Source organism: Capsicum annuum, chromosome 12 (genome assembly GCF_002878395.1).
Source record: "Capsicum annuum cultivar UCD-10X-F1 chromosome 12, UCD10Xv1.1, whole genome shotgun sequence".
In the NCBI taxonomy this organism is placed as follows: Eukaryota; Viridiplantae; Streptophyta; class Magnoliopsida; order Solanales; family Solanaceae; genus Capsicum; species Capsicum annuum.
The window spans coordinates 232,369,868-232,394,132 of record NC_061122.1 but is presented as its reverse complement, the minus strand read 5'-3'; the positions used below and the strand labels follow the sequence as shown (position 1 = coordinate 232,394,132).

At 34.6% G+C, this 24,265-nt stretch overlaps 2 protein-coding genes and 1 pseudogene across 2 annotated transcripts; all 3 read right to left on the bottom strand.

Moving 5' to 3' along the window:
• Nucleotides 1–695: 695 nt before the first annotated feature.
• LOC107850295 (probable anion transporter 5) lies at nucleotides 696–5,848 on the bottom strand. The gene is made up of 2 exons (XM_016694712.2): nucleotides 5,269–5,848; nucleotides 696–2,478 (listed from the first exon to the last, which is right to left on the bottom strand). Exon 2 carries the CDS (start codon nucleotides 2,387–2,389, stop codon nucleotides 1,061–1,063), a length of 1,329 nt encoding a protein of 442 aa, XP_016550198.1. The 5' UTR covers nucleotides 2,390–2,478; nucleotides 5,269–5,848; the 3' UTR covers nucleotides 696–1,060.
• On the bottom strand, nucleotides 2,389–11,994 carry LOC107848776 (annotated as a pseudogene).
• Nucleotides 11,995–12,005: 11 nt separating this feature from the next.
• LOC107850296 lies at nucleotides 12,006–18,132 on the bottom strand. Its single transcript, XM_016694713.2, has 11 exons — nucleotides 16,305–18,132; nucleotides 15,185–15,387; nucleotides 14,900–15,097; nucleotides 14,633–14,704; nucleotides 14,262–14,437; nucleotides 14,069–14,144; nucleotides 13,635–13,845; nucleotides 13,349–13,545; nucleotides 13,123–13,231; nucleotides 12,918–13,007; nucleotides 12,006–12,814 (listed from the first exon to the last, which is right to left on the bottom strand). The coding sequence occupies exons 1-11, from the start codon at nucleotides 16,822–16,824 to the stop codon at nucleotides 12,069–12,071; spliced, it is 2,598 nt and encodes an 865-aa protein (XP_016550199.2). The 5' UTR covers nucleotides 16,825–18,132; the 3' UTR covers nucleotides 12,006–12,068.
• Between the last annotated feature and the right edge of the window lie 6,133 nt (nucleotides 18,133–24,265).

Below are 24,265 nucleotides of genomic sequence, written 5' to 3'. Positions count from 1 at the left end.
CAGACATGTGGCATCTGAAGTTATAAGTTGAAACGCCTGAAGTTCAAGCGAGAATGGCTAAACTTCGATCATCTGCATGAGCTTTAGGCAAGAAAATGGCTTCAATTCAACGACATCTCGTTGAAATTCAAGCAAAAATAGCTAAACTTCGGCCATAAGAAGCTAGGCTTCATCAGACACTGCAAGTTGTTCTGAAGTCACTCGACTTGCAAAGTTTCACACGCTATCAATAAGACTTAAATGGTGGTCCCAAAACCGGGCATCTGTGCACGACCAACTAAATGTTACAGATGACACAAAAAAAGAAAATGTAGATCAAGAAGGGCAGCCCGGTGCACTAAAGCTCCCACTATGCGCAAGGTCCGGGGAAGGGCCCCACCACAAGGGTGTACTGTACGTAGCCTTACCTTGCATTTCTGCCAGAGGCTGTTTCCAAGACTTGAACCCACTATGCGCAAGGTCCGGGGAAGGACCCTACCACAAGGGTATATTGTACGCAGCCTTACCTTGCATTTCTGCCAGAGGCTGTTTCCAAGGCTTGAACCCGTGGCCTCTTGGTTACATGACAACAACTTTACCAGTTACTCCAACTTTACGCTTATGTAGAATACAAAACCAGAGTTTTTGTGGCAAAAAGGAGCTAAATTCATCAACTACTGATACAAATATAGATGTTACAGTTCACCAACACCAAATATGAAGTAGCTGAGCATTTTATTTTGAGTATGATACATGAAATACTTTACGATACTTGCATCGACTGACCGTAAATAGGATGAACATTTCATTTATTGATTACAGCATAGCCAGGAACACAGGTCGAAAATATGAAGAATAAGTCGATTAAGCTGCAAAGAAATATATGCAGATAGAACCATATGAAATAATCTCCAGCAATCGGCAGGGTTCAAAGAAATCAGGTTAAAAATGTAACAATGACCTCAAATAGCTATACTTACTATTTCCGACAACCTTCAAATTTGAACTGCAAATCTAAGACTATGTATACTTCCTCCTCGAACTGTTTCTTCCGATAATAAGAAAGTACCTGCACAAACCTTTAGTCGAAAATTCTCTCCCCGGTTGATAGTACTAGAAATACAAAAGAACTGAATATGCAGAGCAGCCCCGGAATAGAGAACACTGATGTCCAGCTTTCTGGACTTGTAAGATCCAACTGGGCGTTTTTAGCAGCTTCTAGCAGTCGACCAGTGAGATCAACACCAACGATGCCAGCTAGTGTACCAGCTGTATTCGAAACTCCCATAATGATTCCAGCATACCGTGGAGCAATATCCATGTGATTAACGGCAAAACCTGCTCTTCCTAATGCCAAGAAACCAAGAGCCACGGAGGAACAGAATAGAGTCCCGTCAGGTGTTCTGAAGTACGGAAGAGCCATCAGTGCAACAGAAGCTACGATGAAACCCACTGTGTTTAGAAGTTTTCTGGTTTTAGTTATAGACAAGATTTTCCTCGTGACGAAGTGATCGGCAATCACTCCACCAATATTTGAGAATATAAACATGTTAAGGTAAGGCATCATCTTGGAAGAGCCCATTTCTTGAAGGCTGATCTGGAGACCCAATTCAAAGTACGTAGGAAGCCAGTTCATGAGCACGTAAAGAGCATAATGAAAGGTGAAATTATTCACAACAATTGCCCAAACTGGTAAGCTCGTGACAATTCGCTTCCACGGGATTGTTGGAGTTCTGGTGGAATGTACTCCACTCTCAAATTTCAATTTTGAACTCCCTTTGAGGGGCAGCAAGGATTCCCCAAAGCCCGACGCAGTTGCTTTTGGATGCTCAGAACGAGGTGGATCAACCGCATAACTGAACCAAAGTAAAGTCCACATCGCACCTAAAGCTGCTTCAGCAAAAAATACAGATTGAGGACCCCAATACTTCACCAGACTAGGAAGCATAAGCATTCCCATAGATGCACCTAAGTACATTCCAGAAGTTGTAAAGGAAACAGATCTCGATCTTTCATGCGGCGGTACCCACTGTGCGAGGACAGTGTGGATGGACGGAAAAATGAAACCTTGGGCCACACCAACGAGCAAGCGGGCTATTACCAGCACAATTGTTTGGTTGGGGTCAAGTGGTACAAAAAAGCATGTCAAAGACCACAAGAGAAAAGAAAGGAGAAGGACACGCCGTCCACCAATTTTTTGAGCTGCCCAACCACCAGGTACTTGTGAGCATGCATATCCATAGTAAAAGGTCGATAAAATCACACCTTTGCTACTCTGATTTACTTCTGCAGCATCAGCAGCAGCAGTATACGCAATAGAGAAGCCCACACGCTCTATGTAGCAGACAGAAGTGCAGATGAACGTCAGAAATACAATTAAATAGCGCTTTGGAAATCGACTGCTGCCCATTATTTGCTAGTTTGTAAATGCAAGCCATACACTAGACAGCTTGAACTTCTGTTGAAGTAATCCACTAAACAGCAATGTTGTTTAGCAGGCTGAAAATAGTAGACAGAAAAAAAAGAGTCAGATCAAAATATTCAGCCGATTTTAGTAAATTTAACAATATCAAAATCAAACATTTATGATAAAAGCAGACAAAAGCAACTCAAAGAGATTCCAAACATGGGAATACTAAAAACAATGGAGAAAAGATGAGAAGGCAAGAAAATGCAGCTGAAAACAAATTGTATAACTCATATCTAGCATTTCAACTCAACAATATCGCTTCACGGAAATAACTTTTTCTGCAAAAATTTAGACTTTCAGTTACTAAGAATCGAAGACAACATTGTACAGATATTACTAGCAGTTGACAGAGTTCTGAATGATGCTAATTATTTTAAGTAGCCTTTCCTCGGAGCTTCTGCTTTTTACAAAAACTTCCCATATGACTAATGGACAGAGGCAGATTTGATCATTTTATAGTAGGACGTCATCCTTATTTCCAAACAACAACATACCCAGTGTATTCCCACAATCATCCTTATCTCCCGAAAAAGAAAAAAAACAATTTTAAAAACTAGGGGAACGTCATAGAGAATTGGCTGTCTCAAGAAGATAACTAGTACAAAAAGTCACACCTGCTAATCTAAAATTATTTCAACCATATCTTTAGCGTTGTTAGAGATCGCTTCATTATAACGCCAAATTAGTTCCCTAAGTTTCATCAAATTTGAATTCTCCTGCTCAAAATTTCAAACCATTCTTTAAGGTACGGTCTTTATTCATATGGTTCTAGGCTTCCAGCACCAAGACATTGCTGAAGAGTAATACCGTCAAAATATTACAATGCAGCTCAATTTTGCAGCATACATCTCCACAAAATTACACCATGTAGCCCAGTTACTCACATATTCAAACTTCAAAATCCGGATGGAACTAGCTTTTCCCTTCGAAATACCTCAAATTCCTTTCCATCGAGATAGTCCAATATACAAAGCCAGGGTTCATTCTCCATATAAGTTCAGCTTCTTGTTTCCTTTGAAGAACATCCAGCTGTTCCTTTTTCTTTTATGGTTGCTCGGATGATCCATTCGATTCCAAAAGCGTCAAGAAAGCGATGCCATGGGCTCAAAACTTCAAAGTTCTCACTTCTCTCAATTAAACACGCAGTTTATAAACCAAACCAGCCCAAAATTATTTTACAAAATCGACGTTGGCCTATCTCAATCCTAAAATCTAAACTTATCTAGTAAGGATTGTCAAAAGAGATCATATGGTGAGACAACATCTCGTTCCTTTCGCCAATATGAGACACTCTTAACATCGCTTGCATGCCCTGGACTTGATATAGAAGCCCAACATTGTGAAACACAATAAAATGGAAGGGTGGATCTTGCGTTTAACTCAACTCCAAAATTTAGCTCAAGACGTAAGGTTTATCAAAACCATATACGGAGAAAGCAACATATTCCTTCAACTACTTTTTCTTAAGCAAGAGTCACTAAGTTCTACACCAGACTTTCTCTACATCCTTATTTTGTGAGCCACTACGTTATTCTAGATATCTATGCCTTGGGAAAGTTAAGCGCTTATTGATAATGTTCAATAGCCATCAGTATTCCAAAAGCAACGTGACTGAGTCTACTAAGCTTTGGTTTTCTGGTAGTCGGCCCATAATGCCTCCCTTCATTTGCTTCCCTCTTTTCGCTCAGAAATGCCTAATGTCTATTATTTCGTACTAGAAACTAATCGCCATAAGCTCACCATTCGTGTCTCAACCAACATGGGACACCCTAACAAGAATCTATCCCCCATTTCCATCATCATGTGAGAATCAAGAAACAATTTTTTGTTGTCAAGTCTTACCAATATCAATCCATTCAGCTATATAAATCATGTGGAGCTCTTAAATTCCAATAAACAATTTGTCTATTAAGAAAAAAAGAAAAGAAAGTGAAACAATGAAAAAGATTTGATATAGTAGCCCAATATTGTGGAACACAACAATGGGAACAGTCTTGGCTCTCCCGCGTCTAACTCAACCCCAAAATTTAACTCGCGAGTTAAGGATCTCAAACACCATATTACTTCAACTAATGTAGGACACTCTAACAAGAATCTAATTGCCATTCCCATTTCCAGCATCATGTAGGAATAACAACGACAACATACCCAGTGTAATCCCACAGAGTAGGATCTGGGGAGGGTAGAGAGTATGCCAACCTTACCATTACTTGGACATAAAGTGGTTGTTTTCGATAGATCCTCGGCTCAAGGGGAAAAAACAGTCCAACCAGCATAGGAAAATACTATAGTCAACCTGACGCTAGTAACCAAACTCAAAGGAAAAGAAACTACAAGAGTAATACTACGGCTAACAGCACGGAAGGATAAGCAAGACAACGCTCAACTGTCTAACCAACCTTCTATCTTAATTCGTCCCCTCCATAACCTCCTACCTAAGGTCATGTCCTCGGTAAGCTGATAACTTTTTTGTCTTCAAGACTCATCAATATCAATCAATTCAGCTATATGAATCCACTGCTAAACTATTTGTCCTATTTAAAGCAATAAAATGAAGTAATTAAACAAGAACAGAAAGTGAAACAATTTTAAAGATCCCATCTTTACTAACCAACATTCAATAGGTCAACTAAAGTCCCCCAACCACATCTTACAACAACCTTAAAATCTATGAAAAAGAACCTTAAAATCTGTGAAAAAGGAACCCCATTTTACAACAACCTTAAAATCTATGAAAAAGGAACCCCATTTAATATAATTAAACAGAAATTCACAATACCCCACAAGCTTAAAACACACAGAAAAAAGAAATTACTTACCACAAATCAGAAGAAACTTGATACATTTGGTATTTTTCAAGAATATGAAACACCCCACTGAAACTGAAAATCAAGAAATCACTCACTTTATTATTAATTCAAGCAGCATTTTGAAGAGGGGGTGGGGTGGGGAAGAAGAGGACTGTACTGGGGGTAGGTATAGAGGGGGTATATAGGTGCGGGGGGGGGGGGGGGGTTAAGTGTCAGGTTCCTAAGCGTTGACAATAAAGTGGGAGGTTTTAGGATTTTAGGACTCTTTATTTTATTTTTTAAATTTTATTTTTAAATTATTATTATTATATAGGGTGAATAAAAGTATTTGTCTCGAGAAAGAATTCTTGAATTTTGTGTGTTTTCTGGGTTTGGAAAGGCGTGGATTTTTAAGAACGAGAATTATATGATATTTCGTTGGAAATTTTTTATGATGATTATTTAGGTTTGAAATGTATTTTAATGTCGGAAAGTTGAATAGGATGACGCTTATTATAGGAGAACGAAAAGAGAAAATGGGAAAGGTTTAGGAGTTTTAGGACTTTTTTTCCTTTTTAATTTTCTTATTACTATTTATATAGGGTGAATAAAAGTGTTTGTTTTGGAGAGGAATTGTAGAATTTTGTTTGTTCCGTGAGTTTGGAAAAGCGTGGATTTTGAAGAACGAGAATCATATGGTATGTTTGTTGGGAATTTCTTATGATTATTATTTAAATTTGAAATGTATCTTTACGCCTGAAAATTGAATAGGATGACCCTTATTACGGAGAAACGAAAAGAGAAAATGGTGGAGGTGATCTTTATATTGTCATGTGATAAATGAGGCTTAGAACAAATTGAAAAGGGTGAAATTACTCATTTTATTTTGTTCTTTGGTTGATAGTTTGGCTCAATTATTAATAGGCATAATCTTAAACTTGACACCAAATTATAACATTGACCTTAAACTTTGATAGTGCATAAATAGGACTTTTAACTATTCAAAACCAGAACAAATAAACACCCCGATCCTATGTGGAAAATTACGTGTTGTACACGCAAAATGACGCGCATCCGAGTTGGAATTGAAGGATTTTTCGGTTCAGCTTTTGTATAGTTAAAGGACCTAGTTGTGCACCGACAAAGTTAAAGGTCATACTTATAATGTGATTTTCTTATTAGGTGGCACCATATGAGTGGATTAGTAATTCACGTCAGAGCAAGTGAGGTACACGCGTGTAGTTGCAAAATTGGAGTGTCTTTTTGTTTAGGTTTTGTATAGTTAAAGGGCCTACTTGTGCACTATCAAAGTTTAAGGTCAATTTTATAATTTGGTGTTAAGTTTAGGGTCATATTTATGTATTATGTCATTATAATATGTTTGTTCGAAAATCTCTTATCCTAATTCTTTAGGTTCGAAACGTATTTTGATGTCTGAAAGTTGGATAGAATGATCTTTATGTAAGAGAGAACGAGAGGAGAAAATGGTGGAGGTGATCTTTGTATTTCACAATGACACTGATAAATGGTATGTATATATCTTTCGTCATACTTTGGGTACATATATCCTCCTGCCGTTAATGAAATGGTACGTATGTGTCCCTCACACTAACGGTCGGGATATATGTATAGTCAAAATATGACGGAGGATGTATATGTAGCATCTATCCCAGTTCAGGGGTATATTTGTCCCTTTTCCGTACATTCAAATACTAGATAATCTTTTGTGAGGATACATTCAAATCAAGAGAAGTATACACTAGACAAACAATTCTAAAGATTGTAGGCAAATGCTTCATTATTGTCATCTTGAACAATACTAAGATTGAATGTTGAAATACACAGTATAACATTCATCGAGTTAATAACTCAAATGGTCACTCAATTTTGGACTTTTATCCCAGAAAGTCACTCAACTTTGAACTTTTATCCTAGAGAGTCACTCAACGTTGATCTTTACTCAGAAAGTCACTCAACTTTCACAGTTTTACTCAGAAAGTCACTCAACTTTCACATAATTGAGTGACTTTCTGAGTAAAAATGTGAAAGTTGAGTGACTTTCTGAGTGAAAATGTGAAAGTTGAGTGACTTTCTGAGTAAAGATCAAAGTTGAATGACTTTCTGGGATAAAAGTCCAAAGTTGAGTGAGTTTTTGGGATAAAAGTCCAAAGTTGAGTGACCATTTGAGTTATTAACTCAAGATTATCTCTAAAGCTAAGCAATGGTGACAAAATGAAGTTTCTCTTTGTCCCTTTCGCGACGAAACTAATAGGATGATACTAATGCCATTTCCAAATGTAAAACTTGCTGCCTGTTTGAATCCAGCATCCGAGGACTTCGTGTTGCTGCTAAGTTTGACAGTTGAACTCGACTTATAGTCCACGCCGCTATAGATGAAACAACCTTTCTGTGATTCAGATTCGAGAGAAACTGTACTGTCTTTCCCGTCTAAACCAGCTGTCACACGGAACAAAGAACCACCCTCGTCTGAGGAGTCTGCGATCCCAAGGCTTTGTTCTTGCCCTTGATGAGATATGAACATTTCGGGTAGATCAAAGAGCTCTAACATGACTTGTTTTCCGATGAGATCTTTATATTCTGAAGGTTTGACAGATGATTTGTCGAGTGATATGAGTCTGAATGTTGCGCTAACAGCAGCATTTGTTCCGGCTTCAGGGTACTTCTCCATTTGAAATGACTGATTAGAGTTTGTCAGAACGAATGTTGTGTTACCAGATTCTTGCATCAGAGATATTAAGTTGGCGTTATAGTCAGCTGGAATGGGAGTTATTAAGTCCGAAAGAGCAGTGGTTGAGTTTGCTACGATGTACCAATCACCACTGGAATGACCAGCAAGAAGGTACGGACCAAAAAGAATTGCCTGAACCGTTGCATGCTCAGGCCGATCATCTGAAACATCACAAGAGAATTTCATAGTCGTGACACAATCGTGAGAGATCCCTTCTCCACGCCAAAAACTGATAAAAGAGTACTAGAAACACACAAAAGAAGTACCTTTTATGGCCTCGGTTCTAAGAATCATGGGTAGCTCGAGAGTAATCTTGTCGCCTTGGCCCCAAGTGTTGGTGACAGTCAGGAAATTACCTGCACCAACGAGTAGAAACAGAACACCTTAAAACTTTTTCTGTAAAGATATCGATCATATAAAGACCATAACTCGGTAGAAAAATGATTTGATAGTAAGACATCAGATGAAGAAAATGTCGCACCTGGTGTTGGTAGAGACAAATCCTTTCCGTTTAAGGTTGCATTCACGCCACTTGAATGTGTCCAGATCGGTATTCTCAAGTTCAATGTAGACGATGGACCACTTGAACGCTGACAGAAACATACATAATTTGATCTACTGATCGTCCAAAAGACGATACTCGAGTAAAAGCATCATATATGACATAAACACAATGAATGCATACCCCAGTTGAAGATATTCTAATTATCACACGAAGGCGATTATCCCACGAAACAACAGGCTCGATTTTCTGACTCACCGAGACCTTCCCAGATTTCCAATCAAGAGAGCTAGGTATATACTGGATAAGTCCCGTAGCAGCACCAAATGGAATCGAATTGTGTTCCCCAGTTGTGGTAGCTCCGAGCCTTGGAAACGCCACGACCAAGAGGAAGCATATATATCATAACTCCAGTATCTCTTCCCCTTTGGATACTGAGTACACCATTTGTTAACGCGCGTTCATAGTAATCAGCATATGCCATTTCTTTCGTCCATTTGAATAGGTGTCGAGAAACCTACAAAGATATCAAAAAGAACTTACATCACTTGGTTCTTCGCCTATGAACAAATATAAGCTGCAATAGTACTTTAGGCGTTCGGCCAGCTTTCTAGCACCTCGACTAATTCCACGGAGGTAACTTTTTCCACCAATGCTAGGATAGATAGGAAGAAATCATCTAATGTCTCCGGTTCACTCTTTCTCGTTTCACTGAGAAAGGAAGCTATGAAAGTTCTCATTTCTAAAGAGACATTACCCTCCACGAACTTATTAAACTCGTATCCTCTCTTCCGCTAGATAAAGCAAAAGAGGAAAACGAAGGCATAAATCTTGTAACATACCTTCAACATGTTATAGGTCGTACAGGATTCCTCATTCTCGGTTCTTGCCAACCACTTTGGATCGGACCTGTTCAGAACCAAACGTCAAAGAGGAGCTAATTTTATGCATATACGAAGAATACTTAATCGAACGCGAGAAAATACTCATGCATCGATTAGGTTAAATTTCTTGGATTGGAACTTACCAAAACTCATCGACTGATATCCCACCAGTTGCATAGCTGTGAGAAGAATTGACGATATCCATAAAGTACGTCCCAATTTCCTGTCGGACAAAGTTCAATAACTTAAAAAGATCGAACTTCCTGTGAAACAACTCGAAAGCAAATTAGTTTACCTTGTACAGGGGATCCCCAGTAACTTCATAAGGCATTTGACTTCCAACAACAACTGGGATATGCGCATTGGCATGACAACCTGATATATCATCGGCCTGGTGTAACAAAAGATATTAAGACATGGGACAGAAAAGGATCAAGTACACTTTCTTAGACACGTTGATTATAACGCGGCCAGTTGAGCATAACAGAAATGGTGATTAGGATAACTACAAGAAACAACATTCTTAGCGTGAGCCAATGAATTAGAATTCGCGGAGAAGTGTGATTTACACCTTTACAGCTAAGAGTACTAGAAAACATGGTTTATCAAAAAGGTGAGCCAGCCGTAAATTCTTTGAATCGCCCTGCAAAACCAATAAAAGTGTTAAATTTGACATCTATTCTCATTTGTGATATCAACATCAACCTTAATAGAAATTCAACAGCAGAAACTAGAAAGGAAATTGTAAGGCAGTTCATTTGGCATAAATACATACCGTTACACTGTATAACTTATAAAGAACGTCATTCATCCCACCGGTTTCTTCATTTAATGATAGCCAGTGTCTTTCAATGGTATACTTTGTTATCACCTTCTGCACTCGATTGTAGAAGTATTCGGCCATCCATGTAGTCATCATTAAAGCTTTAACGTTACCAGCTACCGTATACTGGTCCAAGAGACCTGCCAATATCTATCAATTCAACGATAAAATAAGCCACTTCTTCAAGAACAAAACCATATTTAGAAACAAGAAATTTTAACAAGTTTGTTTAGTTCACCTTGTGAATTGTGTAGTATGGTGCCCATACTGGTTTTATAGCTTCAAATAGGTCGAAAAGCTCGGATGGAAAAGCGGATAGATATCCCGAGCCCATTTTCTCCTGACAGGCAGAAAGTGCAGAAACAACTGCAGACATTTTCTGTTTTGAGGCTGTCGTTATGTGTGCTAGCCCACATCTGTGCGGAGGCACTAAGGTAATGACCTTTCAAATTACGATTAAAGTTAGTGAATAAATAAAACATACACGAATACGAGCATGTATTAATTGAATGAAGCAAAATGCAAAAAACTTATCTTCAATTTCCGGAAACTAAACATACTGAGAAGCAACAAGTACAGCGAAACCAACTAAACATATTACAGTATTCTGGTCACTGGTCAAATACTTAACATTGTCACATCGATATAACACCAAGTTAGCATCTACACTTAAGTACGGAACAAGTGGGGATCGACATATATATATAACAGAAACAAATGGCAATACATTCGTACTAAAAGAGTACAACGGAGGAATGCAGGGAAGCAATATAACAAATCGTTGGTAAATATTGATTTAAGACATTTCAATATGTTTTTTGATTTCAAGTTGCTCAATAAGAGTGTAATATTTTCATGCAACACAAAAGTATGAGAACAATCATATCAGCAGTGACCATACATGAAATTAACCCTGAACGAGAATAACCCAAAAATGCAGAAAGGTGTAAAAACAGTACTAACCGACAAAATGACCGCGAAGCTCAGCATCCGAAGCCTAACAACCTCCATACGGATTACCAGGAGTCTCCAAACCTGCAGTTTTCCAAAAGATCCACACCAAACGATCAACAAGTACTCCAAATTAGTCTGTTGAGCTATTCCATGCATTGAATTTGGTTCGATTCTCACACCATGAAGTGAAACTTCGTTCAATATACCATCAATCGCTTTAACACCACCAGAATTCTTAATCTTTCCATACATCATCATCCAATCAAATTTCTCCTCCTCCTTCAACATTTTCCTTGGACGTAAAATACTCCAGGCCGAATCATCGGTAGAAGTCAAATGGTAATGAGAAAACATCTGTTCTTTCCAAGATTCATTCTTTGAAGATAACAACTCATATCTTAAACTATGTGATGATAATTGAGTAGGAACATTAGTACACTCCTTACTCATAACAACCCCACATAACATAGCCAAAAACACCAACCCCCACACTTTCAAGAATTCCAAAAACTTCATACCATAAGACATAAAAGATGAGATACTTATGGGTAAATAAACTATACAGATATAAATAGGGGTGGGAAAATGAGCAATTGAATGGGATTTGGAAGAACTGAAAATAGATCAGATTGTAATACACTCATATAAGCATGGATAAAACTAATTTAGTTACTAAATATGAATAAAAATGGATTTGGTCAAATATGGATTTGCTCGGCGATTTTCATTCAAATACTCGATAATTTTTTGTTAGGATAAATTAAGGATTATCTAATACTCGAGATCGTCAAATCTCATAACTCCAGTTCAAGAAACCGGACAAGTAAACACTAGACAAACAAATGTTCATGATTGTAGGCAAATATTTGATTTTATTGTCATCTGCAACAGTACTAATTAACCTCCCTGGCTACCACACTATGATTGAATGTTGAAATACACAGTATAAGATTCATCTCTAAAGCTAAGCAATGGTGACAAAACGAAGTTTCTCTTTGCCCCTTTCGCGACGAAACTAATAGGATGATACTCACTAATGCCATTTCCCAATATAAAAGTTGCTGACTGTTTGAATCCAGCGTCCGAGGACTTCGTATTGCAGCTGAGTTTGACAGTTGAACTTGATCCATAGTTCACACCGCTAGAGATGAAACAACCTTTCTGTGATTCAGATTCGAGAGAAACTGTATTGCCTTGCCCATCTAATCCTGCTGCAACACGGAACAAAGAACCACCCTCGTCTGAGGAGGCTGCAATTCCTAGACTTTGTTCTTGTCCTTGATGAGATATGAACATTTCGGGTAGATCAAAGAGCTCTAACATGACTTGTTTTCCGATGAGATCGTTATGTTGTGAAGGACTGACAGATGATTTGTCGAGTGAAATGAGTCTGAACGTAGAGCTAATAGCAGCATTTGTTCCGGCTTCAGGGTACTTCTCCATTTGAATTGACTGATTAGAGTTTGTCAGAACGAATGTTGTGTTACCAGATTCTTGCATCAGAGATATTAAATTGGCGTTATAGTCAGCTGGAACGGGAGTTATTAAGTCCGAAAGAGCAGTGGTTGATTTTGTTACGATGTCCCAATCACCACTAGAATGACCAGCTAGAAGGTATGGACCATAAAGAATTGCCTGAACGGATGCATACTCAGGCCGGTCATCTGAAACATCACACGAGAGTCTTTTTAGTCGTAACACAATCATTGAGATCCCCTCTCCACACAAAAAACTGTCAAGTATACTAGAAACACTCAAAAGAAGTACCTTGTATGGCCTCGGTTCTTAGAATCATGGGTAGCTCGAGAGTAATCTTGTTGCCTTGGCCCCAAGTTTTGGCAACAGTCAGGAAATTACCTGCATTAACGAGTAGAAACGGAACACCTTACAACTTTTTCGTAAAAGATATCAATTATATAAAGACCATAACGAGGTAAAGAAAATGATTTGATGATAAAAGAAATTGTCACACCTGGTGTTGGTAGAGACAAATCCTTTCCGTTTAAGGTTGCCTTTGCGCCACTTGAATGTGTCCAGGTCGGTATTCTCAAGTTCAACGTAGACGATGCACCACTTGAATGCTGAAAGAAACATACAGAATAGAATTTACTGATTGTTCAAAAGACGACACTCAAGGTAAAAGCATGATAGATACACACAGAAAAAAAGAGATATAACACGACAGAATGAACGCGTACCCCATTTGAAGATATTGTAATGGTCACTCGGAGACGATTATCCCACGAAAAAACAGGCTCGATTTTTTGACTCACCAAGACCTGCCCAGTTTTCCAATCAAGAGAGCTAGGTATATACTGGATAATGTAAAGTCCTGGAGAATTCCCTTTCTCTTCGAAATATATAGAATCTCCCAACTTGGAGAATGATTCAATTCCTTTAATGAACACAAATGGAAACCAACAATTCAAATCATTACAGGTGTTCATAGCGAATCTTAGGTAAACTCGGAAGGTCAATAATCACCTGTTCCGTAGCAGCACCAGAAAGAATCGAACTGTGTTCCCCATTTGTGGTAGCTCTGAGCCTTCGAACCACCTTGTTTAAGAGGAAGCATATATATCATAACTCCAGGATCTATTCCTCTTTGGATACTGAGTACACCATTTGTTAACGCGCGTTCATAGTAATCAGCATATGCCATTTCTTTCGTCCATCTGAATAGGTGTCGGGAAACCTACAAAGATATCAAAAACACACGAGGAAATCTTGGATTCAACATCAATCTTCAAAGGACATTAAGTTACTCCGTTCTCTCTTTCTCCTTTCTCGATGAAAGAAAGCAATAAAATTTTCATTCCTAACTAGACATTACCCTCCATGAATTGATTAGACTTGTACCCTCTCTTCCTCTAGATAGAACAAAAGAGAAAAACAAAGGCGCAAAATCTTTAACACACCTTCAGCATGTTATAGGTCGTACAGGACTCCTCATTCTCGGTTTGTAGTGTGCTTGCCAACCGCTTTGGATCAGACCTGCTCGGGATTAAATGTCAAACAGGAGCTAATTTTGTGCATAAAAGAGCATTCTAAATCAAACACGATACAAAACTGATGTGTTGATTAAGTTAAATTTCTAGGGTTGGCTCTTACCAAAACTCACCGACTGATGTCCCACCAGTTGCATAGCTGTGGGAAGAATTGACGATATCCATAAAGAACGTCCCAATTTCCTTGTATAAGGGATCACCAGTAATTTCATAACGCATTTGAGTTCCAACAACAACTGGGATGTGTGTATTGGCATGAAAACCTGATATATCGTCAGCCTGTTGTAATATAAGATATTAAGAAATGGGACAGAAAAGGATCGTCTCCTCCAGACGAAACAGTTAAGTACTTTAGATAATTTGATTACAACGCATTCAGTTGAGTATAACAGAAATGGTACTACGATAACTACAAGAAAGAACAGTTTAATGTGAACCGATGAATTAGAATTCGCGGAGAAATGTGATTTACACCTTTAAAGCTAAGGGTCCTAGAAAACACGGTTTGTCAAAGAGATGAGCCAGCAATAAATGCGTTGGATCGCCCTGCAAAACCGATAAAAGAAAGTGTCAAATTCACATACATTTGTATCTAATTCAAATCCAGTTGAGACTTCCGAATAAGACATCAGTTCTCTTACGCTCATTTGCTACATCAACATCGACTGGAATAGAAATTATGCGACAGAAACTAGAAAGATAGGAAATTGTAAGGAAGTACATTTGACATAATATACGTACCGTTACAGTGTATAACCTATAAAGAACATCATTCATGCCACCAGTTTCTTCATTTAATGATCGCCAGTGTCGTTCAATGGTATACTTTGTTATCACGTTTTGCACTCGATTGTAGAAGTATTCGGCCATCCATGTAGTCATCTTTAAAGCGTGATCATTACCAGCTATCATATACTGGTCCAAGAGACCTGCCATTATCTTTCAATCCAACGATAAAATAAGCCACTTCTTCAAGAACCAAACAGACGTAAATACATGAACTTTTAACAAATTAGTTTAATTCACCTTATGAATCGTGTAGTATGGTGCCCATACTGGTTTTATAGCTTCAAATCGGTCGAATAACTCAGATGGAAAAGCAGATACATACCCCGAGCCCATTTTCTCTTGACAAGTAGAAAGTGCAGAAACAACAGCAGACATTTTCTGTTTGAGGCTTTCGTTATGTGTGCTAGCCCACATCTGTGCTGAGGCACTAAGGTAATGACCTTTTCAAATCACGATTAACGTCAGTAAGTGAATAAATCATACATGAATACGAGCACGTATAATTAAATGAAGTGCAAATGACGAAATCTTATCTTAAATGGTCGGAAAGTAAACATTCTGAGAGGCAACAAGTACGGAGAAACCAACTAAATATGCTACTGTATTCTGGTCACTGGTCTAGTACTAAACATCGATACAACAACTACGCTTCAGTTCCAAACAAGTTGAGCTCCTCGGCTATATGAATTTCAACTTCTTCGTTTAAGTAACTTCAATGATAAGTGCTAAACATTGACAATGATAAGTACTTAATTCACACAGCTCCTTGAAGAAATGGAAGATGAGGTTACGTACAGTAACCCTTGTGGTTCGGCCCTTCCCCGTACCCTACGCACAGCGGGAGTTTTAGTGCACCAGACTGTTGTTTTGTAATTCACACACTAATTGAAAACTACTCCCTCCATTACAATTTGTTGTCTTACTTCCCTTTTTAGTCTGTTTCAAAACGAATGTCTCTTCTTTCTTAGCAACTCTTTAAGAACACAAGATTAAAGTACATTTTGGTATATATTCTATATATCTTTAGTTTCAGAGCACACGTTCCAAAAGTTTTCTTTACTTTCTTAAATTCCGTGTCATTTAAAAACCAGGCAAACAAATTGAAACGGAGGGACTAACATATAAGAATCAATGCACAAAAGCGGAATGCAGGGGAAGAAATATAACAAATCTTTGGTAAATATCTTTTTTACGAATTCAAGTTGCTCAATAGAAGTGTACTTTTTTCATACAAAACAAACGTCATACAAGGCAATGCGTTATACAAGAACGACAAGTAATGAGAACATACATCAGCAGTTACCAATACAAGAAATCAAATGTGAAATGCAGAAAGATGTAAAACAACAGGACTAACCGACAAAATGACCGCGAAGTTCAACATTCGGAGCCTCCCAACCTCCATATGCATTACCAAGAGTCTCCAAGCCAGCAGTTTTCCTAAAACTCCACACCAAACTATCAACATCCAACATCAACAAGTACTCCAAATTAGTCTGTTGAGCTATTCCATGCATCGAATTCGGTTCAATTCTCACATCATGAAGTGAAACTTCATTCAATATACCATCAATCCCTTTAACACCACCAGAATTCTTTATCTGTCTATACATCATCATCCAATCAAACTTCTCTTCCTCCTTCAACATTTTCCTTGGATGCAATTTACTCCAAGCCGAATCATCGGTTGGAGTCAAATGGTAATGAGAATACATCTCTTCTTTCCATGATTCATTCTTTGAAGATAACAACTCATATCTTAAACTATGTGATGATAATTGAGTTGGAATGTTGGTACACTCCTTACTCTTAACAACCCCACATAACATAGCCAAAACCAGCACCCCCCACACTTTCAACAACATCAAAGACTTCATTTTTATCAAAACTGTTGGGAAAATCGGGTAATTTTCCCACTACAACAGAACAACTTAGTGAAATGAACTGGTTCAGAACAATTGAACCAGACAGAACACTAACAAAAATACCTGACAAAACTACGATGTGGGAGAAAAAGAGCCAAAAAAACAACAAAAACAAGATGGAAACTCTCAAGAAAAGCTCAAATTTCAACAAAAAATGTATCTTTAAAGAACAAAACACTTCATCTTGATCAAAATAATCAAGAAAAGCTCAAATTTAAATAAAAATTGTATTTTTAAGGAACAAAAAACTTAATTTTGATCAAAATAATGAACCCCATAAGCTAAAAATTCATTAAAAAATTGTACCTTTAAAGAACAACAACAACAAAAAAAACTTTATTTTAGAATAATAAGAAAGCAAAACCAAACCCCACCAATTTATAGCAATGAATGAATAAAGAATGTTGACAATTAAGCCAACTAAATACCAGAGTCCCGTGAAAGGTAAGAATGGTTTTGTTTTCTTGTATAACAAAAATTATCCACAAAATATAGATATTTTTTGTCACAAGTGAAAGCAACAACAAAAATACTAACAGTGTAAAGCGTACGCAGTTTTCGTACCACTATCTCAGAGGTGACTGTGACGTAGATAGGCAGTTTTCGATACACCCCGACTCAAGAAAACAACAGTCTAAAAAAGACGTAACATAGTAGCAAGAAACAATAGGCGAGGTAGAGAGGCAATTTCCAATAGACCCTCGATTCGAGATTAAAGTAGTCTAAGAAAGACGTAATATAGTAGTGAGAAACAATAGGTGAGGTATAGAGGCAGTTTTCGATAGACCCTCGGCTCAAGGTAAAAACAATCTAGGTGAGGATCAAGATAAAAACAATCTAGAAAAGACGCAATATAGTAGCAAGAAGCAATAGGTGAGGTAGAGAGGCAGTTACCGATAGACCCTCGATTCAAGGTAAAAACAATTTAGGTGAGGATCAAAATAAAAACAATCTAGAAAAGACGTAATATAACATCAAGATAACAAAAGATAATCAAAATCCAATCATAGAAATGTGCCTAACAAAACAATGAGAAACATTATAATCAAAATTATTAGACACCAAAAACTGAACTTTCAAGAAAAAAATAACAACCTTATAATTAGGAGCTTAAATAAGAAGACCAAAAAAATAATTGAGTTTAAGCTAAGTATGTGTGGTTTGTTTTACACTACATATCAAATTTTCTCATGTTCATACTTAAAACATAAAAGATTGAGACACTTATAGGTAAAATAAACAATATATATAAACACAAATATAGGGTGATGTGTGTGTGTATATATATATAATAACAACAGAAGAGGTACTGACAGAAGTGGTGCCAAGATTTTCTAACAAACATGAACAGATATAACTCTGTTAGTTTGACTGAGCACGGAATTTAAGGTCGATTATTTTTACTTATCGTCTTTTGTTTTTTGAGAGTCCAATTGCATGAACTTTTGTCGAATGTATTTTTTCAGCATATATTACTTATATAAAAAAAGATTGCTAACTTATTTTTCGTATAACTTTTGAATATCCAATTTTAAATTTAGTTTTAAAGATTAATTGAATTGAGTCTCGTAAAGCAAATTGTGACAAGTAAAAAGGACGGAGATGGTATTTCTTAATGTTGTGATCTTATATTAAAGATATGCATGGTTGCTACTTGTTACCGTATTAGTAGATTAAATTAAATATGGCATTTATTCTGATTGTTACTTAAATTTGATATTATCGTATTATTAAATCAATAATTTTGTAATGACGTAACGACTGATTTATTATGATGGTGTTGTTACCTTTCTTTCTCATTTTGTATGTAATTTTATTTATCTAATAATCATATGTTTACAAGAAGTTTGGATTTATTGATAACAAATTGTTACAATAATAGCTAAGCTAAAAGTTGTTAATCATATATGTTTATAACAAACTTGGATTCATTATACAAATTTAAATTCATTATTCACAAATTGATACATAAATAGCTAAGCTAAAAGTTCTTAATTATATATATTAATAACAAGTTTGGATTCATTTTTCACAAATTACTACAAAAATAGCTAAGCTAAAAGTTCTTAATTATATATGATTATAAAAACTTTAGATTTATTGTTTACAAATTGTTACAAAAATAGCTAAGCTAAAAATTCTTAGTTATATATGTTTATAACAACCTTGGATTTATTGTCCACTAATTGTTACAAAAATAGCCAAGCTAAAAATTGTTAATTATATATATTTATTAACAACTTTGGATTTATTGTTCACAAATTGTTACAAAAATAGCTAAGCTAAAAATTCTTAATTATATTAATATTTATAACAACTTTGGATCCATTGATCACAAATTGTTACAATAATAGCTAAGCTAAAATTTCTAAATTATATATTTTTATAACAACTTTGGATTCATTGATCACAAATTATTACAAAAATAACTTAACTTTATTAATTAAGTTTTGTGAATCTGTTATAACTAGAATTTTTTTGTAAACGATGTCAATATTTTAATAAATGAACAAATAAGATCACCATAGTGACAAATCATTTTTTATATTTACATTCAATATTTTTATTTTGCTTGTTATCTAAATATACATACCCAGAGATTAAAAAGAAAAATCAACGAAACAGTGTCTTTTATACAAAATACAAGTATTCACTAAAATTTTAAGTTCATAATTATGATAGTGTTCAATATATATAGTGAAAAATATAATCGTTGAATACATCAAAATTTACTTTTGAACAAGTCAATAAAGTCACCAACAATCATTATTATATAACTTAATTTTGTATCTCATAGTAGTCCTTTCCTTGCTTTATATAATCTTATTTTTTAGGTGTCCTCATTTGTAAAATAAGTTATCTCGAGATTATTAATTTTGTAGAGGAATGAGAAAAATATTATAATCTCGGGATAACTAATCCCCGAATGAGTTATCTCATGCATTTTGTCTCAACCAAACAAGGAATAAGCTTCTCTTCTAAATTAATCTTGAGATTAATTATCCTTATCCCTCCTGCCAAACGACCCCTTAATGGGGTAATACTAGAAGATGTATGTGATAACCAATATGAGTTGCGGTGTAGTGATGAGATTGCTTTATTCTGTCTCGGGTTTGAATCCTGGTTATGGAGAAAATTTTATTGAAAGCGCTACCTCAGAATAGACCCTACAATACGCGATCCGAATTAATCGGGACTTTGATGCAAATATCGAAAATAAAAAATGTATGTGATATATATTTAAAAAAAAAAAAAATGTGTTTGAGATGTGTTGCGTGGGTGGGTGGGTGGGAATATTTGGCATTATTTTCATTCTTTTATGTTTATGTTATCTTGTGACTTGTGAATTGGACTAAAGTGAATCACCCGTGAATTTCATACTACAATTTCGAGGCAACTTCTTACCAAACAAACTCCCTCACTCACTTGTGGGCGGTGGCCAGTGTTACCATCTTCGTCGAAAAATTATATTGTATTAGGTTAAATGTTAGTTATTATGAAAATGTGTATTTGATTTTGAACACTCTTAACGCCATTAACACAGTTGAGAAGAAAATTTTCACATTATTCGTTAAATTCCTGGCTCGGCCACTGTGGCCTCACCGGCGAAATCAGAAATTTTGTGCCTTTCGTCTTGACCTCAGTTTAACAAACTCCCTCACTCACTTATGGGCTGTGGTCAGGTGCACAGTTTTCATCGAAAAAATATATTGAATTAGGTTAAATGTTAGTTATTATGAAAATGTGTATTTGATTTTGTACACTCTTAACGTCATTAACGCAACTGACAAGAAAATTTACACATTGTTCATCAAATTCCTGGCTCGGCCACTGCAGCAACACTGGCTAAGTCAGAAATTTCGTGTCCTTTGTCTCGGCCTTAGTTGACATTTACGCTCGATCTCTAACTTTTGATGTACAGAAGTAAACATTTAAATTTAAATAAGGCATAATACATAAGCATGCTCTTTAACTTGGTCTCAAATCACATCTATGACCTCCAACTTTAGGTGTGAACACGTAAACACTTAAACTTGTATAAAGTTGAACAAGTAAACACATATTTCCTATGTAGCGTCCTACGTGGATAATTCTTGCTGTACATGGCGTCCACATTAGACGTATGTGTCTACTTGTTCAACTTGATACAAGTTTAAGTGTCTACTCGTGCGCATCTAAAGTTAGAGGTCATAGATATGTTGTAACTTTAAATAAAGTTAAATAAGTAAACACACTCGTTCTATGTGGCATAATGCATGTAGGACGCCATGTAGGATACAAATTGCCACGTAGAACGCTATATTAGATGCATGCGTTTATTTGTTTAATTTTATACAAATTTAAATACCTATTCACAATCAAAATTCAAGGACATAACTATCAGTTAAAGTCAAGTTATAAAGCACGTTTATGTCTTATGTCATTCTTGTTATTAAGTTAATTTTGTAAGCTAAGCAAAATCTTAAAGGAAGACAGGAAAGTGTCTTTAAATATTCATAATTAAGGTTTTAAAATATTCCTTAAAGATATTTTGAGTGATTTTTAGAAAACGTGAAAATTAAATATAAGATGTCCAACCAATTCTTTTCTTTTAGTTCATAATTGTTCTTGAAAACTACAAATATTTTAATTATGATCATGTCATGCTTGTTTAAATAACAACAATAATAATATATTCAGTATATTTCATAAAGTAAAATCTCGGAGGATAAAACGTAAGCAGTCAATGGAGGGTTGTTTTCGATAGACAAGATTATTTTTTTTGATTTTTCATCCGATGTCCGCTGCCCGCATTGGAGCCTTGATTAATTTGAATCGCGCGTTGCAGGGCCAATTAAGGTGGCAGCACTCCCAATAGAGTTTTCTCCGTACCCAGGATCGAACCCTCGACCTCGGATTAAGGGTGAAACAACCTCATCCACTGCACCACAACCCATATTGGTCAAGATTGTTTAAATAACAATCAAGGATAAAATAATTAAACTTTTTCTCTTTTAAACAGGTACTTATTCTAATAGTAGTGAATTTTTTTTTCTTTACCTAACTTAAGATACTTTTTTTCTTTTTTGGAATTTACACACTGACATTTTTGATGAAGCACCAAGTTGATAGTCACAAAAAAGTGACCAACCATTGACTTTGTTGATTGAAATTGTACGGTTTAATAAATTGTGCAATTAAATCTCTAAAAAATGTATCAGAGTAAAATTAATTATTTATAACCAGCAAAAAAAATATATATATATATTTTATAGACAAACAAGTTTTGTTACTGTAAAAGCAAAATCTGATGCTAATTCTATTTATCAATGGATTAGTGACGAATTATTAGAATTTTTTTTTTGTTAGATATAGGTTATTGATCAAAGAACATCGCGCTTTTAATCCTTGAAATATTGAAAAATCTTGATTTTATTATTGCAATATCTAGTTTAAATTAATTTACTTGTGAATCTTCATAAATTAGTGGTGCATGTCCTATGTCAGCACAGACCCAACGCTATAAATATTTTTTATCACTAAAATTTGATATTGATAAGATACAAACATAAATGTACATTGATTTAATTACATATTATTAATTCTGATATATAAATGAATTATAATAATTAATTAGGGGTAATATAGTAAAAAAATATTATTAATTCTAATGCATAAATGACTTATAATAATTAATTAGGGGTAATATAGTAAATCACGGAGCAATTAGGGGTAATATAGGCAGACATGTCAACTATTTTTTTAATTAAATATTATTAATTTTTTAATATATAAATGACTTATAATAATTAATTAGGGATGATATAGTAAAATCACGGTTAAAGAAGCAGAAACAAACGTCATAAATATCTATTTATTAAATTAAATATTATTAATTCTAATATATAAATGACTTATAATAATTAATTAGGGGCAATATAGTAAAAAATATTATTAATTTTAATAGATAAACGACTTATAATAATTAATTAGGGGTAATATAGTAAATCACAGAGCAATTAGGAGTAATATAGGCAGACATGTCATCTATTTTTTAATTAAATGTTATTAATTTTTTAATATATAAATGACTTATAATAATTAATTAGGGATGATATAGTAAAATCACGGTTAAAGTAGTTGAAACAAACGTCATAAATATCTATTTTTAAATTAAATATTATTAATTCTAATGTATAAAAGACTTATAATAATTAATTAGGGGTAATATAATAAAAAAATATTATTAATTCTAATATATCAATGACTTATAATAATTAATTAGGAGTAATATAATAAAAAAATATTATTAATTCTAATATATCAATGACTTATAATAATTAATTAGGGGTAACATATAAATCATGGAGCAATTAAGGGTAATATAGTAAATGACGAAGTAGTGGCCGAAACCAAATAACTTATAATAATTAATTAGGGGTAATATAGTAAAAAAATATTATTAATTCTAATATATAAATAATTTATAATAATTAATTTGGGGTAATATAGTAAATTATGGAGCAATTAGGGGTAATATAGGCAAACATGTCATCTATTTTTAATTAAATATTATTAATTTTTAATACATAAATGACTTATTATAATTAATTAGGGATGATATAGTAAAATCACGATTAAAACAGCTGAAACAAACGTCATAAATTTCTAGTTTTTAATTAAATATATTAATTCTAATATATAAATGACTTATAATAATTGATTAGGGGTAATATAATAAAAAATTATTAATTCTAATATATAAATGACTTATAATAATTAATTAGGGGTAATATAGTAAATCACGGAGCAATTAGGAATAATATAGTAAATGACGAAGCACTGGTCGAAACCAATGCAGGAAGACATGTCATCTATTTTTTTAATTAAATATTATTAATTTTTTAATACATAAATGACTTATAATAATCGTTTGGGATGATATAGTAAAATCACGGTTAAAGCAGTTGAAACAAACGTCATAAATATCTATTTTTTTAATTAAATATTATTAATTCTGATATATAAATGATTGATAATAATTAATTAGGGATAATATAATTAAAAAATATTATTAATCTAATATATAAATGACTTATAATAATTAATTAGGGATAATATAGTAAATCATAGAGCAATTAGGGGTAATATAGTAAATGATAGGGGGTAATATAGTAATTTAATTTTGAATAAAATATTATTAATTTTTTAATACATAAATGACTTATAATAATTAATTAGGGATGATATAATAAAATCACGGTTAAAGTAGCTGAAACAAACGTTATAAATATCTATTTTTTAATTAAATATTATTAATTTTCTATAAATGACTTATAATAATTAATTAGGGTAATATAATAATAAAATATTATTAATTCTAATATATAAATGACTTGTAATAATTAATTAG

Coding starts and splice junctions, on each gene's coding strand:
- LOC107850295 (XM_016694712.2), bottom strand. CDS start 2,389: ATGGGCAGCAGTCGATTTCCAAAGCGCTATTTAATTGTATTTCTGACG.
- LOC107850296 (XM_016694713.2), bottom strand. CDS start 16,824: ATGAAGTCTTTGATGTTGTTGAAAGTGTGGGGGGTGCTGGTTTTGGCT. Junction 13,546..13,634: donor CTGGTGCTGCTACGGAACAG/GTGATTATTGAC, acceptor TGTTCATTAAAG/GAATTGAATCATTCTCCAAG. Junction 13,008..13,122: donor TTTGTCTCTACCAACACCAG/GTGTGACAATTT, acceptor TCGTTAATGCAG/GTAATTTCCTGACTGTTGCC.